At 32.3% G+C, this 21,120-nt stretch overlaps 1 protein-coding gene across 1 annotated transcript; it reads right to left on the bottom strand.

Annotated features, from left to right (window-relative positions):
* Window positions 1-14,044: 14,044 nt before the first annotated feature.
* Window positions 14,045-20,115, bottom strand: LOC123701948 (facilitated trehalose transporter Tret1-2 homolog). The gene is made up of 8 exons (XM_045649583.1): window positions 20,052-20,115; window positions 19,309-19,538; window positions 18,451-18,771; window positions 18,134-18,260; window positions 17,787-17,864; window positions 16,976-17,193; window positions 15,838-16,020; window positions 14,045-14,287 (listed from the first exon to the last, which is right to left on the bottom strand). The coding sequence occupies exons 1-8, from the start codon at window positions 20,107-20,109 to the stop codon at window positions 14,045-14,047; spliced, it is 1,458 nt and encodes a 485-aa protein (XP_045505539.1). The 5' UTR covers window positions 20,110-20,115.
* Between the last annotated feature and the right edge of the window lie 1,005 nt (window positions 20,116-21,120).

Raw genomic sequence — 21,120 nt, 5'->3', positions numbered from 1 at the left:
GTGAAAACTAACGGTTCGATTTCGATGAAACTTGGTATAATTATACCTTATTATCCTGGGCGTAAAATAGGATACTTTTTATCCTGGAAAAATACGTAGAAAAAAATTAATTTTAATTTTTCAGTTTTATCCATATAGCCCGGGAGATACTGACACAAAATTTCGAGTCATTTGTAACAGGATGGCGGTTCTACAGGGGTCTTAGTACGCAATGACAAAAAGAAAAACGATGGTGTGAACGCTGGTAAGGCGGCTTAGTCGCGTGGGCGTTAGTCGAACTCGTCGGAAAATAGCGAAAGTCAAACGATTTGTAACACAAAAATTTTAGAATTTACCGATAGCCCATAAAAAAGAAGTAGGCGGTAGTGTACTCGAAATTTTGTGTCAGTATCTCCCGGTCTAATAGACGTTGTTCTGTAGAACCGTGAACACACGTTGCGTATTATTATAGGCCTAGCCGTATTTGGGTCCAATAGATATATTTATAAGATGTCATGGTCAGAGTTACTCAAAATGGAGAAATAAACCATACACGCGAAGACCGACAGCCGCGCGGACGGAGTCGCGGGCGGAAGCTAGTTTATAATATTAGTAGTTAGTAGTTATCTACATAGGTATTTATTTAAAAGTATGTAATATATATTATGTTTATCAGCCATTTGTTTTCTATAACACAAGCGAAAGCTTAGTCATCAGATCGTGCCGTGTGTAAAAAATGTCCTGAAAATATTTATTTTATTAATTTTTAACACAGACAATAAATCTAAATGTATGTCTGTGATTTTTAAACTTTAATAAAAGGTCATTCGTTTACATCAATAATTACATGTGATTGCAAAATTTATGATAATGAGAACATCGATTAATCTACAAAGAAATTATATCTGCCCTACATTTAGAGATTATACAGATAATGTATTGATATTAAATATTAATATTTATTTACACTTTAAATGTTTTCAAGGAAATATTTTTAAGAATACAAGCAGGCAATACATAAACCGAAAAAATAATTTGAAAGAATGTAAATTTAAATGAGTCGTAATAATTATAGTCTCTCTTTTTTAATTTTTTTTATTTCATCCTAATGACAGCCTGGATCGTATCCATACTATTAATATTATAAATGCGAAAGTCACTCTGTCTGTCTGTCTGTCTGTTACTCAATCACGCCTATACTACTGAACCAATTTGCATGAAATTTGGTATGGAGATATTTTGATACCCGAGATTAAGAACATAGGCTACCTTTTATTGAGAAATATGTACCACGGGCGAAGCTGGTGCGGCCCGCTAGTTGTAAATATAACAAGCATACAAACTTACGTAATGAAAAACAAAAACAGCTAATGAAAATATAAGACAAAATAGGCGAGCTTATCATTAAAAGGTGATCTCTACCAACCAACACGGCTTTTTTCCTGTTTATTTTATCGTCAAAATACCTTACCTTATTTAAATAGGTATCGTTTTATCTCATACGATATCGTTTGATTTATTTTGAGATTAATCTTGTCAAACTGTTGCTACTAGGTAAGTGAATTGCAAGATACGTAAATAATCAAACTCTCGAAAGATTGAGTTTGTTTTAGTAGTTTCAATACCTTATAACAAAATGTATGCAGTTTATTACCCGTGTAATGATATCATATTCATAGTTAAATTAGTTAAACTTTGACGTAAGTAGGAATAAATTATTGATATACTAGGTTTCCGCCCGCGGCTTCGCCCGCGCAGTCAAAGTAAAACCCGCATAGTTCCCGTTCCCGTGGGATTTCCGGGATTGCGTCATTTTCCCGGGATAAAAAGTAGCCTATGTCCTTTCTCGGGTATCAAAATATCTCCATACCAAATTTCATGAAAATTGGTTCAGTACCTAGTTTAAGCGTGATTGAGTAACAGACAGACAGACAGAGTTACTTTCGCATTTATAATATTAGTATGGATTCTTTTCAAAGCAACAATATAGGGTCATTGCGCCTGTTCGCGTCCACCTGCCTATTCGCGTCCATTTGGGAAATCTTTTAGAATATTCACGAAAATAAGTATACTTTAAGTAAAATTGTAATAAGAAAAATTTCCGATAATACCTCAATGTATAAGAGACATGCACACATATTCAAAATATGCCTGCGGACCGCCTATCCTATTAAAAAAAAAATATTTAATTTTGGCTATTAAACGAGAGAGCTAAAACGCGCGGGATTTTGAGAAAAAAATAGTGCGCAGCGTCGCGCTTGACGGTAAGTATCTTATTGTTAAATGTGAATTTTTGAATATGTAACTGTTTCTTTACTTTGCTAACAAAACATGGAATAGTATGGATTATAAATCAACTTATTTCTTTTACAATTAATAGCTAAAATAAGGTGGACGCGAATTACTACACCGAATTTGTACAACTTCCATTTTGCGTCCACGGTGGGCGCAAACTATACCCTTAGTGCATAACAATAGAACATATTGCGTCCACATTGCTTTCATTGCGTAGCAATGAATTGTTTGTTAAAATATGTAATTTAAAATAGATGGTAAATTTTTGACTAAGACCACAAGTTGATAATTTAAATTTTCATTCAAATTAGCAAATTTTTATGCTATTTTTTATTTTGATATCCGTCCGTCTGTATGTCCGTCTGCCGGTCTGTCTTTCTGTCAAAACCCTTTTTCAAAGTAACGCGTGGAGGCATAAAGCTGAAATTCATATTGAATATTAAAATTTACGGTCCCTTGAAGCAGTGAAAAAATCAAACTTAGAAGCCAAAGCAATCAAAAGATACAGCCGTTTATGCTGCAAATTTTCGCAAATTTCGACATATGCAAGGGAATCAAAACCTACAGGGTACTTTACGTGAATACAGCCACTTGAAGTTTGGTACGAAGCAACGTCTTATAGCACAAATAAGGGAAACATTGAAAAAATAATCATTTACAGTTAAAACATATGAAAAAAACAGGATGATACGGAACCCTCAGTGTGCGAGTCCCACTCCCATTTGGCCGGTTTTTATTAAATAACTATATTCGTAAACAAATAATTTATTAAAATCTAATTTTTATTTGCATTTATCTGATAAAATATCACCCAATACACTCATTTACCACCACCAATAAATTCCTTTTCTAAGCTGGTGGACGCGAACTGGTCCACGGGTGGACGCAAACTGGAATTTTTGGACGCGAACTGGGTAAAACGCCAAATTCTGCTATTTGTCTAGATAAATAAAAACCACATGATATTTCCGACACAATTGAAAGTAAATCTTAAAAAAGACTATGTAACGAACACGTTACATAAATTATTTTGCGTTGAAATTTGTTCTGGAACATTTTTATTATCTCCTTCAAACTTTCCAACTGCACTAAGTGGACGCGAACAGGCGCAATTACCCTAGCAATTTAAAGAAAACACAAAAAAATATCTGATTCGTAAGAAATCCTTGTTATCGCTTGTTAACCGATTTTATTTTTATTTTTACGCAGGTATAAAACTACGGGGAGCATAACATATTTAGGATTACACACTCAAGTCAAGCTCATACATTTGTTTATTCAATTAGACTTCTTCGAGAAGCACTTTTGAAACGTCATATTTTATCTTTTTTAACCGACTTCAAAAAAAAGGAGGAGGTTATCAATTCGGCCGGTATATTTTTTTTTTTTTTTATGTATGTACACCGATTACTCCGAGGTTTCTGAACCGATTTACGTGATTCTTTTTTTGTTCGATGCGGGATGGTGTCGAATTGGTCCCATAAAAATTTTATTCGGATAGGCCCAGTAGTTTTTATTTTATGAGCATTTTTGTCTGTAGGTATTTGTAAATTTTGCAAGTGCAAGTTTGAAGTCGGTTGTTTTTAACGCAGTTATCACTTGTTAAAGTGAAACTTTTATTACATCGTCTCAAACTTTTTGGTCTGTGTAGCGCATGTCGCGTGACGCATGATACGTACGATATTAATTATCGTACAAATACGATAATTTTTAGTTAAATGTCTATAGTGTGAAACGGTCTATAGTGTGAAACCACGGTAAAAGTTTCACTTTTACCGTGGTTTCATAAAACCACACAACATTTTATAACATTTACCACCGATTCGGAAAGCAGTATCTATGGAGAAGAACCTGCAAGAAACTCCATAGTCTTACTTTAACAAAGGTTCGAATTTTTTTACACATTTCTAAGAACTTTAGGAAGATTACTAAATATCCTAAGCATAATTTTCTGAATAGCTTCAAAACTATAAAAGATACATAAATACTCTTCATGTTATATCTCTATCAGAATGTCATAGCCCATAGGTATTTATGTAAATGATTTCACCTTGAAATAATGCAAATTAAGTATAAATATGGAATCTAAATACAAATGTAATTTTAAAGTAAAATTCAAACAACAACAAAACACAAAGGAAAAGAGGAAAGGAAGGAAAAGAGGAAAGGAAAGGAGGTTTTTGGAAGTGGGAGTCGAGCATGCTTCGGCACGAATTGGGCCACGCTCGCACCGGGGAAGGTACCACACCCTCACAGAATATCGGCGCCATAGTGACAGTTTACTGTCGCGTTCCTTACGGTGAGTGAGGGGTCCGGAGGCCCACATCCCTTCCCATCCCCTACCCATCCTCTCCTTCCCTATCCTCATTCCCTCCCATCCTCGCCCCTTCTCCCTAAATCCTTCCAAATCCCTTTGAGGATAGCAACACATCCACTTCCCAGTGGAGTGGATGCTTATGGGCGGCGTATATCGCTTAAGGGGCCTTGATACGAAATTCATGTTTCTAAATCATGTTTTTTTTAAAGAAATCATCATATTTAAAATCCTAAAAAAATATATAGTACAGATAAACGTTTGATCTAGTGGAATTTTTGGATAGAAACACAATATTAAACATTTAACTCGATAAAAAAAAAAATCAGAAGTTGCATCGATTTTGAAAGCAGATACAGTTTTATGCGAATTAGGGAAACGCTATTTTTATGAAAATTTTACATTTCATTTACTAATCAGGTTTTACAGAAGAATTTTTGGATAGATATATAATTTAGCCCTTATTTTTTTTATATAAAATATAATACGTAAATTACGACTCGCGCGCACCACGCTAGTGCCACCAAAGTCCAACCGGACGTCATCGAGGGAGGACCTGTGCTAGTTTTGCTCCCGACCACGTTGTAGTCGCCGCTCGTTTTAATTAGAACCGAGCGGCAAGTACAACGGCGAGCACGCCACAATATAAATAAATCAGTAGTTTAATTTTATTACCTATTGTTGGTGTAAATAAATTAACTTCTTAATCTATACTATTAAACGAGCAATATTTGCATATTTATATATGTATATTTGTTTGTAAATTTGTTTGTAAATACAGTGTGGAAATTTTCGATGTGCCCTGGGTGAAAGTACTAGAAATACTGGAGATAGCAAATTTTGCTGAAAGGAAACATTCCTTTATTTTTAAAAAGAAATAGACCTGCATTCAAAGATTTTCAAAAATTCATTTTCTTCGGCCGGGAATCGAAAGAACTAAAAATGTAAAAAAATAAAATTTTCTATTTTATTCTTCAAATCAACACAAGTTTCATATTACAATTATTTGTAACTAGCTTCCGCCCGCGACTCTGTCCGCGCGGATGTCGGTCTTTGCGTGGAAGGTTTATTTCTCCATTTTGAGTAACTCGGACAATGACATCTTATAAATATCTATTGGACCCAAATACGGCTAGGTCTATAATAATACGCAACGTGTGTTCGCGGTACCTACTACAGAACAATTTTTTTTCTACGTATTTTTCCAGGATCAAAAGTATCCTATTTTACGCCCAGGATAATAATGTATAATTATACCAAGTTTCATCGAAATCGAACCGGTAGTTTTCACGTGATGTCTTCATTGTCTTCACATACAGACAGACAGACAGACAGACAAAAATTTTTTTAATCACATATTTATCGAATAATTTATCGATCCAGTAACACCCCCTGCTAGTAATTTTTTTCAATATTTTCAATGTACAGAATTGACCCTTCTACAGATTTATTATATGTATAGATTTAAAATTATGTTTTAAAAATTACCTTGCCTGAGACCCTCTTTTTTATGGGTTGTTGAATAGGAATAGCGGCAAAGTTTTGAAGTACATAGTAGGAAGACTATTATGATGTTGGTTGATCTGTATGAATATGACAAATATTTTTTTTATGAAACAACAATCCAAGATGGCGCCGACGAAAATTTAACTTTTTTTAGTGATGGGTGTCATTTTCATGGTTTTTGGGGTAGCTATTAACGAATATGAGGTCAAAACTAAAATCCAAGATGGCGCCGACGAAAAATTTGACTTATTTTCGTGATGGGTGTCATTTTCATGGTTTTTGGGGTAGCTATTAACGAATATGAGGTCAAAACTAAAATCCAAGATGGCGCCGACGAAAAATTTGACTTATTTTCGTGATGGGTGTTATTTTCATGGTTTTTGGGGTAGCTATTAACGAATATGAGGTCAAAACTATAATCCAAGATGGCGCCGACGAAAATTTTACATCTTTTCGTCATGGGTGTCATTTTCATGGTTTTTGGGGTAGCTATTAACCAATATGAGGTCAAAACTAAAATCCAAGATGGCGCCGACGAAAAATTTGACTTATTTACGTGATGGGTGTCATTTTCATGGTTTCTGGGGTAGCTATTAACGAATATGAGGTCAAAACTAAAATCCAAGATGGCGCCGACGAAAAATATGACTTATTTTCGTGATGGGTGTCATTTTCATGGTTTTTGGGGTAGCTATTAACGAATATGAGGTCAAAACTATAATCCAAGAGGGCGCCGACGAAAATTTTACATCTTTTCGTCATGGGTGTCATTTTCATGGTTTTTGGGGTAGCTATTAGCGAATATGAGGTCAAAACTATAATCCAAGATGGCGCGGACGAAAACTTTACATCTTTTCGTCACGGGTGTCATTTTCATTGTTTTTGGGGTAGCTATTAACCAAAATGAGGTAAAAACTAAAATCCAAGATGGCGCCGACAAAAATTTTACATCTTTTCGTCACGGGTGTCATTTTCATGGTTTTTGGTGTAGAGCTATTAACCAATATGAGGTCAAAACTAGAATCCAAGATGGTGCTGACGGACATTTTATATGTTTTCGGCATGGGTGTCATTTTCAAGGTTTCTGAGACAGCTATTAACAAATCCCCAATGTAACCGTCGATAATTTGGTATATTTTTCTTACAACCGTTTACATATTTTTCGAGCAGAATTCAAATTCTCTGGAACTGTACACAGATAATAGCCTTTTGAAGTGAAACTTCTTTAGACGCATTGAGAGTAAAAATTTCAAGAACGCGTCATGGTAATACTGCAACTGTCATGTTATGGAGCAAGGCGGTGATTTTGGTATCTATAAATCTCGCCAAAGAAGTTTCACTTCTGACACGTTATCTCGGCACACACGCTCTTTATTATTTTATTCTCTTCGTTTTAATGTTTTAGATGAACTTTATTTTAAAAAAAGTTAAGCGAATATATTTGTTAGAATATTAACATGATTGCCACAGAGTTACGTTTTATATATGTTACAGGAAATGTATGTAATCCGTCATTGCATACAATTCCTAGGAAATGTATGCAATTCCTAAAATCGTAAGGAAATGTGTGAAATAAATTATTTTATACACATTTCCTAGGAAATCTATACAATTCCTAAATAGCTATCGGAAATGTAAAACATTTAAGATATTGATATGTCGCAGGCAAGGGTTGGACTAAAGCAAAGGGGGCGCAGGACTTAAAAAAATTTTGATGGAGTTGGTATCATTATAACACCTATTTATTATTGTTTTATCGTAAAGATTACGCTTATATAAGCATGTTTTATAGGAACAACTTTTCTCTAAAATCAAAAATAGCCGAGATATTCGCCCTCAAAGTTAGGTTAGGTTAGGTTAGGTTAGGTTAGGTTTGTTAAAAAAAAACTACACAGAAATAGGAGCCCCGCGAAGCGGGGCTCCGTCAACGAAGATCGAACGATCGAAGATAATAATATGAACATAATATTATTACAATTTTACGGTATGACTGTTACCCGATTGTATCAATAAGAGCTATAATAAAAAAAATAACAACGTGTTTTATTACAGAAAGCATTTACTTTACACATTTCCTAATACGATATAGGAATTGTATACAATTCCTAGGAAGATTATACATTTCCTAGGATATGCATGCATTAAATAGTTTTTTAAACAATATTTTATACATTTCCTAAATGGTATCGGAATTGTACACATTTCCTAGGAATTGTATACAATTCCTTGATTTCATACATTTCCGGTAACATATATATTACATTACTAAATATGCATTTCAATCAATGTTCTTTAAAATTGTTTTTAAGACTGTCTACAAAACTGTAGTTGTAAACGTTTTTGTTATTTTATTTATGTTTACTTTAAAGGAGTAAGAAAAATATACCTAATTATCCACGGTAACATTGGGGATTTGTAAATAGCTGTCTCAAAAACCTTGAAAATGACACTCATGCCGTAAAGATGTAAAATTTTCGTCGACACCATCTTGAATTTTAGTTTTGACCTCACATTGGTAAATAGCTACCCCAAAAACCATGAAAAACACACTCATCACGAAAAGATGTCGAATTTTCCTCAGCGCCATCTTGGATTTTGATTTTGACCTCATATTGGTTAATATCTAGCCCAAAAACCATGAAAATGACACCCGTGACGAAATGATGTCAAATTTTCGTCGGCGCCATTTTGGATTTTAGATTTGACCTCATATTTATTAATAGCTACTCCAACTCTTTGAAAATGACACCTATGACGAAAACATTTAAAATTTTCGTCGGCGCCATCTTGGATTTTAGTTTTGACCTCATATTGGTTAATCGCTACCCCAAAAACCACCCACATTTGCTACTTAGGAAAAGTTCAGATTTAAAGATATCATCATAGGTAATGTGACGATTATAATTTGAAATTTCATTCCGACCGTTTCTCGGAATAACAAACATTTTCTAAGAAGGGTTTAATAATATATTACCGGTAACATAATATTATGATGTATGATAATAATTAATAATTCATAAAAAAGTATTTTATACATTTCTTAATAAGCTTCGATATTGTATACAATAATACAATTCATTAATTGATTATTATTCAAATTGTTGTAAAATAGTCACACTTTTTTAAGTTGGTTGAATACACTAACATACTTATCAGGATCGTACCTACTAATAAAAAAGACAAAATGAATTTTTAAAGTTCCCAGTAATCTTCTAGAATCAATTTCAATAAAAATAATATAATATCAAGTTTGAAGATGGTCTATAAAATGGAATGTGCTATGTTTACGTGAGCGTGATGTTCCCGCGCACCACGTTGCGACGTTATTAGATACCTAAATTTGAGTAACGCAGATATTATATGTACTAGATTTCCGCCCGCGGCTTCGCCCGCGTTTGCAAAGGAAAACCGGCACAGTTCCCGTTCCCGTGGGAATTCCGGGATAAAAACTATGCTATGTGTTAATCCAAGTTACCCTCTATATGTGTGCTAAATTTCATTGTAATCGGTTCAGTAGTTTTTACGTGAAAGAGTAACAAACATATAAAAAGAAAGAGTAACATACATCCATACAAACTTTCGCATTTATAATATTAGTAGGATTAAGATATTAAGATATACATATATTAAGATGTGACAGCGTCCTTAAACATGTTTGCGGTGCAAGACTTCAATTTACAAAATTCAATTATTATTTTGCCTTTTTTATTTGTTTTACTTTTAATTATTATTACCAATATTTTCAGAAGAAAATAAAATATTGATGTATCCAGAACGAGAGTTTCATTTTAAACTTTAAATGTATTTATAAAATTAAAGACCAATAAACCAGAAGCGTTCTTTATGTTTAGATGATGTTGATGCTACAATAAGAAACGAGAAATTAACAATAAATTATCTTTTATATTGTTCTATCGATTTGAATAATAAAATAAAATTTGAAAAAGGAATGTTTCCTTTCAGAAAAATTTGCTATCCCTAGTATTTCAAGTACTTTCCTTTCAGGGCACATCGAAAATTTCCACACTGTATATATACAAACAAATATATAAATATGCAAATATTGCTCGTTTAATGGTATAGGATAAATAGTAAATTTATTTATCAACAACATTCCTACGATAGCAAATAAAATCGAACTACTGATTTATTTATACTGTGGCGTGCTCGCCCGTCTCCATAGGTCAACGGAGTTCATGTCGCGCCGGCTCCTGCGGAACGCGGGCGCGAGCCGTCTCAGCGCCTAAAATGCCTAAACTTTCAAAATCATGGGCTCCTGCTCGTTTGCTATCCTATAGCATAAAAAAAAAAAAGTACAATTTTTTTATTTTCTTTCTTTCTGACTTATCTTAGACAGATTATAAAAGGACTTTCATGAAAAGACAGCTAAAATTAAAAGATAAATGATTATTTTTCTAAGGAATAGAATTAATAATCACGCAAAATAACATTTATGATATTTTATAGCTTTCCTCGATAAATTAACTAGGTACCTATGTGAAATAACTTTCAAATTGGACCCGTGGTTTCTGAGATTAGCGCGTTCAAACAAAAAAACTCTCCAGCTTTACACCTAATAATATCTGTAACTCAGATCTGTAAGTATAAATAAAAATGTAATCAACGAACAACGCAATCGGTATCGTAAGTTACCTGTATTACAAATAAATTTACAATGGAATACCACGTGTTTTTTTTTTCTCTTTTTCTTAAATGAAAACCTGTTCATCAAGGCAGACGTCTGCACGGAAAATTTTGAGCTGTCATTCATTCTTTTTATAACCTGCACCTACCTCTACACGAATTATTGAAGTGAACCTTCTTTAAAATTTCAAGGTCGCGTCATGGCAATACCGTCACGTCATGGAGAGAGGCGACGATTTTGGTACAATTATTATCTCTGAATCATGCCCACACGTGTGCTCGGCATACACGATTTTTTTTTTATTTTATACGATACATATATGTATATTGATTATAACTAGGTAATGTTTAAAAATTAATATTGCTTTAATTATAAATTCCTTTCAAATTTGTAAATATTCAATCAAAACTGAATAAAGTGCTGCATTTAAAAAAAAAATTACTTCCATATTGTCTTTTCGACAAAACATATTATGATAATCATATCGTCGAATATTTATAGCTGATTACTATTTATAAAAACGTGCGTTTTAGCATAATGTAAATTACCACAAAACCGCACTAAATTATTTATGTGGTAATAATCATTAGTTGTTGTGAATAACAAATTATATTTTGTTCTAATTTATGATCAAAACGAGTAAATATTTTTGTTGTAGGAATTTTTAAAGACAAAATATAAACTGTGAATTTACATTTATTATAAATTATAAATTATTTATAAAACTATATTTTACTTATTTAGATCATTAAGTATAGATCTTTTTTTTATACATAATATTAGCTTATCTTTTTTTATACATAATACAGCCGCTTCGCCCGCTTTTTCAAAGAAAATCCCGTATTGTTCCCGTTCCCGGGGGATTTCCGGGATAAAACTTATCCTATGTGTTAATCCAAGTTACCCTCTATATGTGTGCTAAATTTCATTGTAATCGGTTCGTAGTTTTTTACGTGAAGGAGTAACAAACATACACACATACACAATACACGCACATCCATCCTCACAAACTTTCGTATTTATAATATTAGTGGGACTAGGATAATTAATTTAGTTGCAAAAATATCTCAAATATTTCTCGACAGATTAATTAATTAAGTGATTATTAAAAAACATTTATTGAACATACATTTACTTAATAAAAATCACTTAACCTTATAAAACAACCTTACAATAAAACAAACAAAACTTACACATACCTTTATAGCGAAAGAATTTGTTGATATAAAAATAAAAAATCTTTACAACACTCTAAAACATTTTTTATCACTTTTTACACACAATTAAAAAAAACACGTTCACATAAATGCAATTTTTGCCACTTATAAATAGAAGTCATATAAAAATAATATAGATAAAATTGTATATTATCCATAAATATATTATTTGTAAATTAATTTCATAAATATATTTTTTGTAAAATTATTTTTCGAAATATATTTTTTGTTAAAATGTTGGCTATTTTCACATATTTGCGCAGTCATAAAGCACGATGTAAATTTAACTAAAACCAGTACTGGTGCAGGCCCAATTACTCAATCGACTGACACCTCTATCGAATAATAACATTAAAATTCACGTTTTCGTATAGAATTTAAAACAAGTTCTCAGTGAGCTAAGATAACATTATTTTATATACCTACGAATACGCGTGGCTTCGCCCGTGTTGCAGAAAACTTATTAACCTATAGGTACTAAGAAATAATATAAAAATAATATTATATTATATAATGCAATACTTATTCAATATTCAAATTATATACTAAAACCTTCCTCAAGAACCAATATATTAAAAAAGAGCGTTTGTGCCGAGCATACGTGTCAGATGTGAAACTTCTTTGTCAAGGTTAAAAGATACCAAAATCATGACATGACGGTATTGCCAAGACGCCACCATGAAACAACGCGCCTAAAGAAGTTTTACATCAAAAACCGCATCAAAATTTGTTGCGAAATTTTAAAGATCTAAGCATACATACATACAGACGGCGAAGAGTGTCATTTGTTTTATACTATGTAGTGATGTTATATTATGTACAATATAACTAAATAGACATAGCAGACTCGTTAACTTTATATAAGTTTATTGACACAGGTGTCTGCGCACACGCATAATTACGAAATAATTTGTATTCAAGATCAATTTAAAGTTACATAGGCATTTAATCGGATAAGGAAAATTCATGGTTTTTAATGAATTCCGATTAAAGATCTATAAATAAACAATAATTCAACTGATTATTATTTAAATAGTTTGATTTATTATCTTTTTTCAATACTCAAGTCTCTAAATCACTACATAGTATAAAACAAAGTCGCTTTCTCTGTCCCTATGTCCCTTTGTATGCTTAAATCTTTAAAACTACGCAATGGATTTTGATGCAGTTTTTTTTAAATAGATAGAGTGATTCAAGAGGAAGGTTTTAGTATATAATTCATTAGGTTTTAGACAAAGCGGGCGAACCCGCGGGCGGGAAACTAGTAAAATATACAATTTGAAAAAAATACAAATATGTATATGAATACAAAATAATTATTTATACCTAACTCTACTACATAATATATTGTAGAAACTTATCATATCAATTACATTATTACTACTAATTTATAATATTTTGTTATGTTCCTTGTTTTAATTACAAACGAATTTATTTCAATAAAATAATTAAAGTATCAAGAATCGGTTCTTAACAGGAAAACCTGTTGTTTTCATGATAGCCTTGCAAAACCCTTTTAACATACACCATTCCACTTATTTCAAGGGTACAAAACATGTTATTATTTTTCTCATAAATCGAAATGGTTTTGAAAGAAGTAAATATTAAGCCTATATAAAATAAATGTTATTATTACACAAACAATTAATGAAAAAAAATTATTTAAAGATACTCGTTGGTTTAATGCTCTAAGAAGATACTACTTATAAAAATAGGTACTAATTTTTTGAAGTGAAACTTCTTTATCGGGGTTGGAAAAAAATTTAGTGTAACATTTTTTCGTTACGCGTGACATTTTTCCGTTACGCGCCATCTTTGATTCGACGTATTTCTGTAAAGTTGCATATAGTAAATTATATTTTGAAAAATAAGGTCATAAAGAAGTTTCACTTCTTACGTGTGTACACTAGTACACGCACACATTTATTTATTTATTTATAAATGTGTACAAAGTTGGAATTAAATCTGTCCTTTCAAAGTCAAAATCGAGACTAAGGGATTACATACACACAGGTGAAGCTAATTAAATCCAAATAAAGTGTAGTTTACACGATCAAAATTACGCTTATGAATGTAGTCTATCTAAACCTAAGCCTTTACAGAAGCTGGTCGTTTCTTCAAAAACAATACTTGTATAGCGTCAGCTGAAAGTCCCTTAGTCTCTGGTAGACAGAACTGACTGTACATGGCTCCAATCAAACACACTATGGAGAAGAAATAGAAGGTAGGTCCCAGACCAATTTTATCCACTAGGGGATTGAATATCATGAGGGTAACGAAGTTCATGACCCACATGCAAACCATGGTTAAGCTGTTTCCGAGGCCTCGAACCTGTAAAATAAAATCATGTCAAAGTTTGTGCAATCCAAACATTTTATCTTATCATAACGCTAAACTAATCAAACGACTAACGAGCGAATGCTCATTCTAACCCCACTATGTCTAATTCTTTTAGTGTAAACAGGCGCAGAGCATTCTTTTGTTGTTCTTATTGCATTCGAAAAGATTATTTGCAATGTTCTGATACTGAACAACTCTGAATACGAGTTCTCGTTTACACTAAAAGATCACAAAAGAATGCTCTTGCTCTAGCTCTGTGTTCGTTTGATGTACCGAACCATCGAACGATGTTAAATGCACCATCAGACTATAAAAATTATGATATTATAATATCATTTGTATTGGTAATGTAGATAGTGAAATTATGTGTACTTTTTAATAATTTATTTAAATATCAGCTGATGATAATATCATGGCATTAACATTGCTGAGTCAATAGTTATCTACTAACTTCTATTAAATATCAAACATGTGCGAAATGAAAACACTGACAGACAAAAACTAGTTAAAACAGAATTATCGAAGAGATAATAACACTGTTTTGTGTAAGCTAAATATTCTAGGTCACACACAATATTATGTGTTTATAGTGTATTTCAAACCTCATTGTATACCTACTAAACGCATGCATTCAAAAGATTTTTAAGCTATTGCATAGCTTCTATCGCGGGCCTTGAGCGCGGGGACCGAATCGAGAAATTCCGTAACGAAAAAACCTCACGCTCCCCACTCCGACGGGCTCGGAGGTGTGGCTTGAAGGCATGCTATGCAATAGCTTTACCGCGGCAGTCCCCGAGTGCCAATTAAAATTAAAATTTCAACGTCGCATCATGGCAAAACCGCGACCGTCACGTCATGAAGTAAGGTGACAATTTGGTATCTTTGACTCTTACCAAAGAAGCTTCACTTCTGACACGTGACACACACGCTCTTTTTATTACAAATTTCAATAATTATTTTCACCATATTATAATATTGCCCGTGGTCAAATCTTAACGCTCAATTATTTTTATTTCAAATACTCAACAAAAAACAAATGACTGTTATATCTTCATTTGATTCACTTGATTCAAATAAAGAGCATAATATTATATACATTAATATTACAATAAACCCGCTGACTCGACAAACATACAGCCAATTATTTATCACCTAGGGACATAAAAATTGCTTACAACTTATTTTAAAACCTCCAGTGCATACATATAGAATTTCATAAACGGTCAAGCCGTTTCCGTAGTATTACAACTAGCATTGTAACGGTGCATTTACATCAAACGAGCGAATGTTAATTTTAACCCCACTATGTCAAATTATTTTAGTGTACACAGACTTAGAGCATTCTTTCGTTGTTCTTAGTGCGATCGAAAAGATTCTATGCATTGTTCAAATACTGAACAACACTGAATACGAGTTTTCGTCACACTAAAAATTACGAAAGAATGCTCTTGCTCTAGCTCTAGCTCTATGTTCGTTTGATGTAAATGCACCGTAAGGAGCTTCTTACAATAGAAGCTAACTCAGTACTCAATAATACCAACCTCAGGAAGAAACACTTCAGCCATAAGTACAAAAGGTACCACAGCAGCTCCAAGGTTGTACACAAAGCTGTACGCATAGATGATAAAGGCTGTGAACCAGTGTGGGGCCCAGTGTAAGTGTAGCTGACTTCCGAGAATAATATTAAAAAAGGCCGACGCTATGGATGTAACTGTCATCAGCAACTGAAAGGTTTTAGATTTAATTAGGAAATTAGGAGGAAATATATTGTTGCTAGCTGCTACTGACTTTAACCTGATAGAGAATTTTCTTCATTCAAATTATCAAATCTAACAAAGCATAAATTATTAATGTATAATAATATGGTTGGTGGATATCAAACGCATCTACAGCAAGGTAGAATAGCACATCAGCATTGGTGGGAAAACACCCTTATGTTGGTTAGAGTAAATGCGAAAGATATAAAATGTAAATCAATATAATACCGCTATAAGTATAATGACTGTAATTTTTTGACATATTATTATTATGTCCTTATCACTATCCTTATGCAAAAAATCCATCAAAATATTGATGATAATATTAATTTACTGTTATCATTTATATACCTATACGATATTGTGAAGGCCAATATCGACTTTTATATTTATAAAGTTAAAATCGTTTTTGTCAATAACGAAACTAAATTCCTAACCTACTTTTTTATTGCACAAAAATTTCACGTTAGACCGAACATGTAAATCTAAATTGATCAAAAACAAGTGAAATCATGAAACAATTATAATTTTTAAACAGTCTAAACACTTAACTGTGTTAAGTAATTAACCTTTAATAACTAACTATTTGCTTCAGCTTGATCTGTTGTAAACAAAAAAAATCTTAGTTTACATATTAATGTAGACGTGATGTAAACTTAGAAAAATAATTTCATTAAAAATCAGTTTCGTCACTTTCATTTATATCGAGAACTAAATATGCTGATAATGTATTACCACAGAGAATAATTAATCAATGCTAGACTAGGTATTACCATAAACGTATTTCTTTTTCGTTTATTACGCTCATTTTTATTTACGATTTTCTTATCTACGATGTTCTGCATGGAATGTCTATTTATAGAAGTCTAGTCTGTCTAGTCTATATTATATTTCTAGAAGATTACATCAATTACTATCTTACCTTCCTCCCAAATCTGTCAATCACGGATGCGCAAATCAGCGCTGCAATAAGGTAGTCTATGGCCAACAGAATAGAGCACAAATTCGGGTGCATGGTTGGCACAGCCTCTTTGAACAAGGGCTCAGCATATACTTGTAACACGATTGGCCCCATGAGAATCGTAATGCCCATAATGAAGAGAACTGAGAATAGCGCCCGTTTTGATGATTCAGACTTCACTAAAATAAAAAATAAAATATTTGTTTAACCTTCCTTCTAAGCTTCAGTATGTATTGTGTGTATTGATTGGATGTTTTTTAAGGAATAAACATGTGAATAATAATTACATTTTATCGGCTTGTGAAACAGCGTTTTTTTTGAAGAGAAACTTCTTTATAGGGGTTGGAAAAAAATTTAGTGTAACATTTTTTCGTTACGCGTGACATTTTTCCGCTACGCGCCATCTTTTTCTTATCCCTACCACGCGTGATTCGACGTATTACTGTAAAGTTGCATGTAGTAAATTATTTTTTGAAAAATAAGGTCATAAAGAAGTTTCACTTCTTACGTGTGTACACTAATACAGGCACACATTTTTTTGCAGTTTGTCAGTATGTAATAATATGATGTAAAATGCTTGGAAGAGATTGATTTTGAGTAAGGCCGTCTATTCATACGTTTGTGCTTTCTTGTTATTATCTATTTTCGTATTATTTTCTTCAAGTAGGCATACAAAATTTGAGTAATAATCATTTTGGTATACATTAACATGTTTTGTTAAATTATTCATACAACATAATAATATCATATTAATATTAATCGATTGACTTACTTAAGAATTTCCAAGGTGATTGATTCTTATCCTTTACCATCGCTGGTTTTTCTAATAAATCCATAGCTGCAGATGGATCTGAAATATTGTAAATATTAATAGAGTAAAGTGGTAGTGGTATTATTTTCAGTGGTATAAAGGTCCTCTTTATATCTCTGAAAACGAACTTAATGTCTAAGATGTATAAAATTATACCAACTTTTCCAAAATTATAATAACAATTAATAGATTTCCACAAGTTTTCCTTGTATCGTCAAATAGTATGAATTAATTTTTCAGGAATAATAATAGAAATGACTCGTTTATTTCATTCCAAATTATCTTTCGTACGACAATTTTAAAGTTACCTCCATCTCCTTGCAATATTTGATTAATTCGTGGATCTAATTGCATTTTAATCTTTCTTATTTCAATTTCAACTTCCTTAGACTTTGCATCCACTCGACGATAAAATGCAATCGATTTTGCTGCTTCCTGTAGATAATTATAAAGATCACTTTTCTCCAAAATATTTTAGGGCCATTACTTATACTTAAGAAATATATAAAAAAAAACGATACGATAGTTTAAAAGAGAAATATATCGCCTAGTTACAAATAAAAACACAATAACCTGTAACAATATTGTCTTAAATATTCTAACAGGTGCTTAAAAATACTAATACCTTTTCCTTCCCTTGCTGCACTAAATACACAGGCGATTCCTTCAACAACACCAATAACAGAATATACAGTATCGACAGTCCCAAAAGAGCATAAACCACTTGGTAATATGTCAATTGTCCTCCCAAGAAATAGGACATCAGTAATCCGACAAAGAAACCAGACAAAGTCGATGATGTGAGAGCGCCTCTTATAGAGTCTTGGGATATTTCTGAAATATATATTGAAGATACTGCTTGCCCACCCGAGCCCAAACCAGCGAACCAAATAGCGAAGAGGACTACGTTTATCGACTTTGTTAGAGATATTATTGACCATGCGATCTGAAAGCAAATGAAATTATATCGATTCCAGATTATACAGTTATATTAAAATATCTAAAAAAAATTGTGATGGGAAAAACTATAGATTAATAACAATTAGATACGAAGGTACAAAAGTTTGAAATTTCATGTTTATGAAATGATCAAGGTAATATTTAATACTACGTCTCGATGCTTACTTTTCTTAAACTTGTAAGTTAAAGTGTTAACAGTGCAGATGTATAAGAATTAGCTCACCAATGACTTTTGCACTAACAAGGAATGTTTTCCCGCTTTTGCAAAATTATGCAATTAATTGCTTCTTCACTTTCAATTTCGTAAGATTATGTATGATGTTATTATTACCTACCTTTCAAATCGTACCAACCACAGAACTATGTACCAACTATGAACAAGCTGTTCATGGTTCCTGATATTAGTGCGCCGATAATTATCTGACTATCCAACACTTTCAAATCGAACTAGTCGTTTTTGAGATTAGCTTACACCAAACTCTTCTATTTTATAATATAAGTAAAGATAAGAAAGCATACTTACAACAAAAGGCAATCCAAACAGCATAGCAGAATATCTCCTGCCAATCCTGTCAACGACCAACGCACTCAGAGGCGTTCCCATCAACGCACCAATATTCGTCAAACTTCCCAACAAAGATATTTGTGTGGGTGTCATTGGTTCAGTTAGAACTGTTTTATTAGTGGTAAACGTTTCGTATGTGTATGACGGCCAAGCGTAGACGGAGCCTGTTAACCCGGTTAGATAGGCAACTGCAAAATAATGGGTAGATTTTGTTTTTCTGACGATAATAATTCTTAAGGATATATGAAATGGCGATTTATTCAGATTGTGTTTTAGGTAGAGTTTCTAATTGGATAATTTTGAACGAAGCGATATTTGAATCAGTTATAGGTACAGTATTTAATGACTTCCGCTGCAGAAAGAAAATTTATAACACTTTTTATCTTATAAGACTATCTCACAAACGAATAATATCATTTATGGCTACGAATTGCAAGTCATATATATCGAGTTGTTTCTCAGTGTATATTTATCAGTATATGAAACTATGATTTTTATGACCATTTATAAAAAATTACATCATGAATGTGATCCTTAAAATCATTAAGTAATTCTCAAAATAGAATATAATAGTGTAAAAAAAATGTATTTCTGATCGGATAGTCGTTTCTGTATTACCGTACTGGACTAGTCAAATTCAAATAAAACTCGGTAAAACTTTAATCAGCTAAAATCTGTTTCCATTATTCAAACTCACTCACTGCTCATAGTCGCCAGAATCTGCACTAACATCGCAGTAGTTTTCACTTTTCCACTCATTTTCACACACGATCCACCGCACTCCAGAGCTAAATAGTTTAACTTACACAATACACTGTTTTATAACATATCTATCGTTTTCGTTTTATAACGAGTATTGCAAATTTCTAAGCATAAATATATAATTTAGAGTGTATTTTTTTATTTTTTTTTTAACTATGTTGTATGTACTAGAAGTTCGACGCCATATACGCATAAAATTTCATCAAAGTAAGGATATTTTAACTTAGATTTTCTTTGAATTTTTGAATAAACACTAAAAAAACTTAAAAAACTTAAAATTTCTCGAACACATTTTAGGATGTCTCAGTGTCTTTATTATTGTATATTTTATAAGAAAACTTCTTTTAAATTCTGTATAAACTGCAAAGACACGAACGTCCCTTATCAAAAAAATTAAACACACCTCAAGTTATTGGCTATTAAACAAATTGGAAATTGGAAATCAATAAATTGTCTCCGACACTTTTTAGATATTGAATGAACCTTTAATTTAAAATAATATAACACATTGTTACTAATTAGTTTTTTTAAACGAGCTCCTAAAGAATTACAGAAACAAGTCAAAATCACTCTAACATCGATATGGTCTCTTCTAAGGGCCTCTTAATAAAAACCTGTTCATCAAGGCAGACGTCTGCACGGAAAATTTTGGGCTGTCATTTATTCATAATCTTTTTATAACCTGAACCAAACTATACAAGAATAATTATTATTGAAGTCTAACTTCTGTAGGCGCCTTGAGAGTAAAATTTCAAGGTCGCGTCATGGCAATACCGTCACGTCATGGAGTGAGGCAACGATTTTGGTACTTATCTCTGACTCATGCCCAAGTAGTTTTACTTCAGACACGTGTGCTCGGCACACACGATTTTTTTTTAATTTTATACGATTAATTTAATTTTAAACTGTGAATTTCCATTTATTATAAATTATTTGTAAAACCATATTTATGTTATTTTAAATAGATATTTTTAGTAAGTAAGTACTATTTACGAATTATTTAGTTGC

The sequence above is a fragment of the Colias croceus genome, chromosome 22 (genome assembly GCF_905220415.1).
Source record: "Colias croceus chromosome 22, ilColCroc2.1".
NCBI lineage: Eukaryota > Metazoa > Arthropoda > Insecta > Lepidoptera > Pieridae > Colias > Colias croceus.
This window is presented reverse-complemented; position numbering and strand designations above follow the sequence as displayed.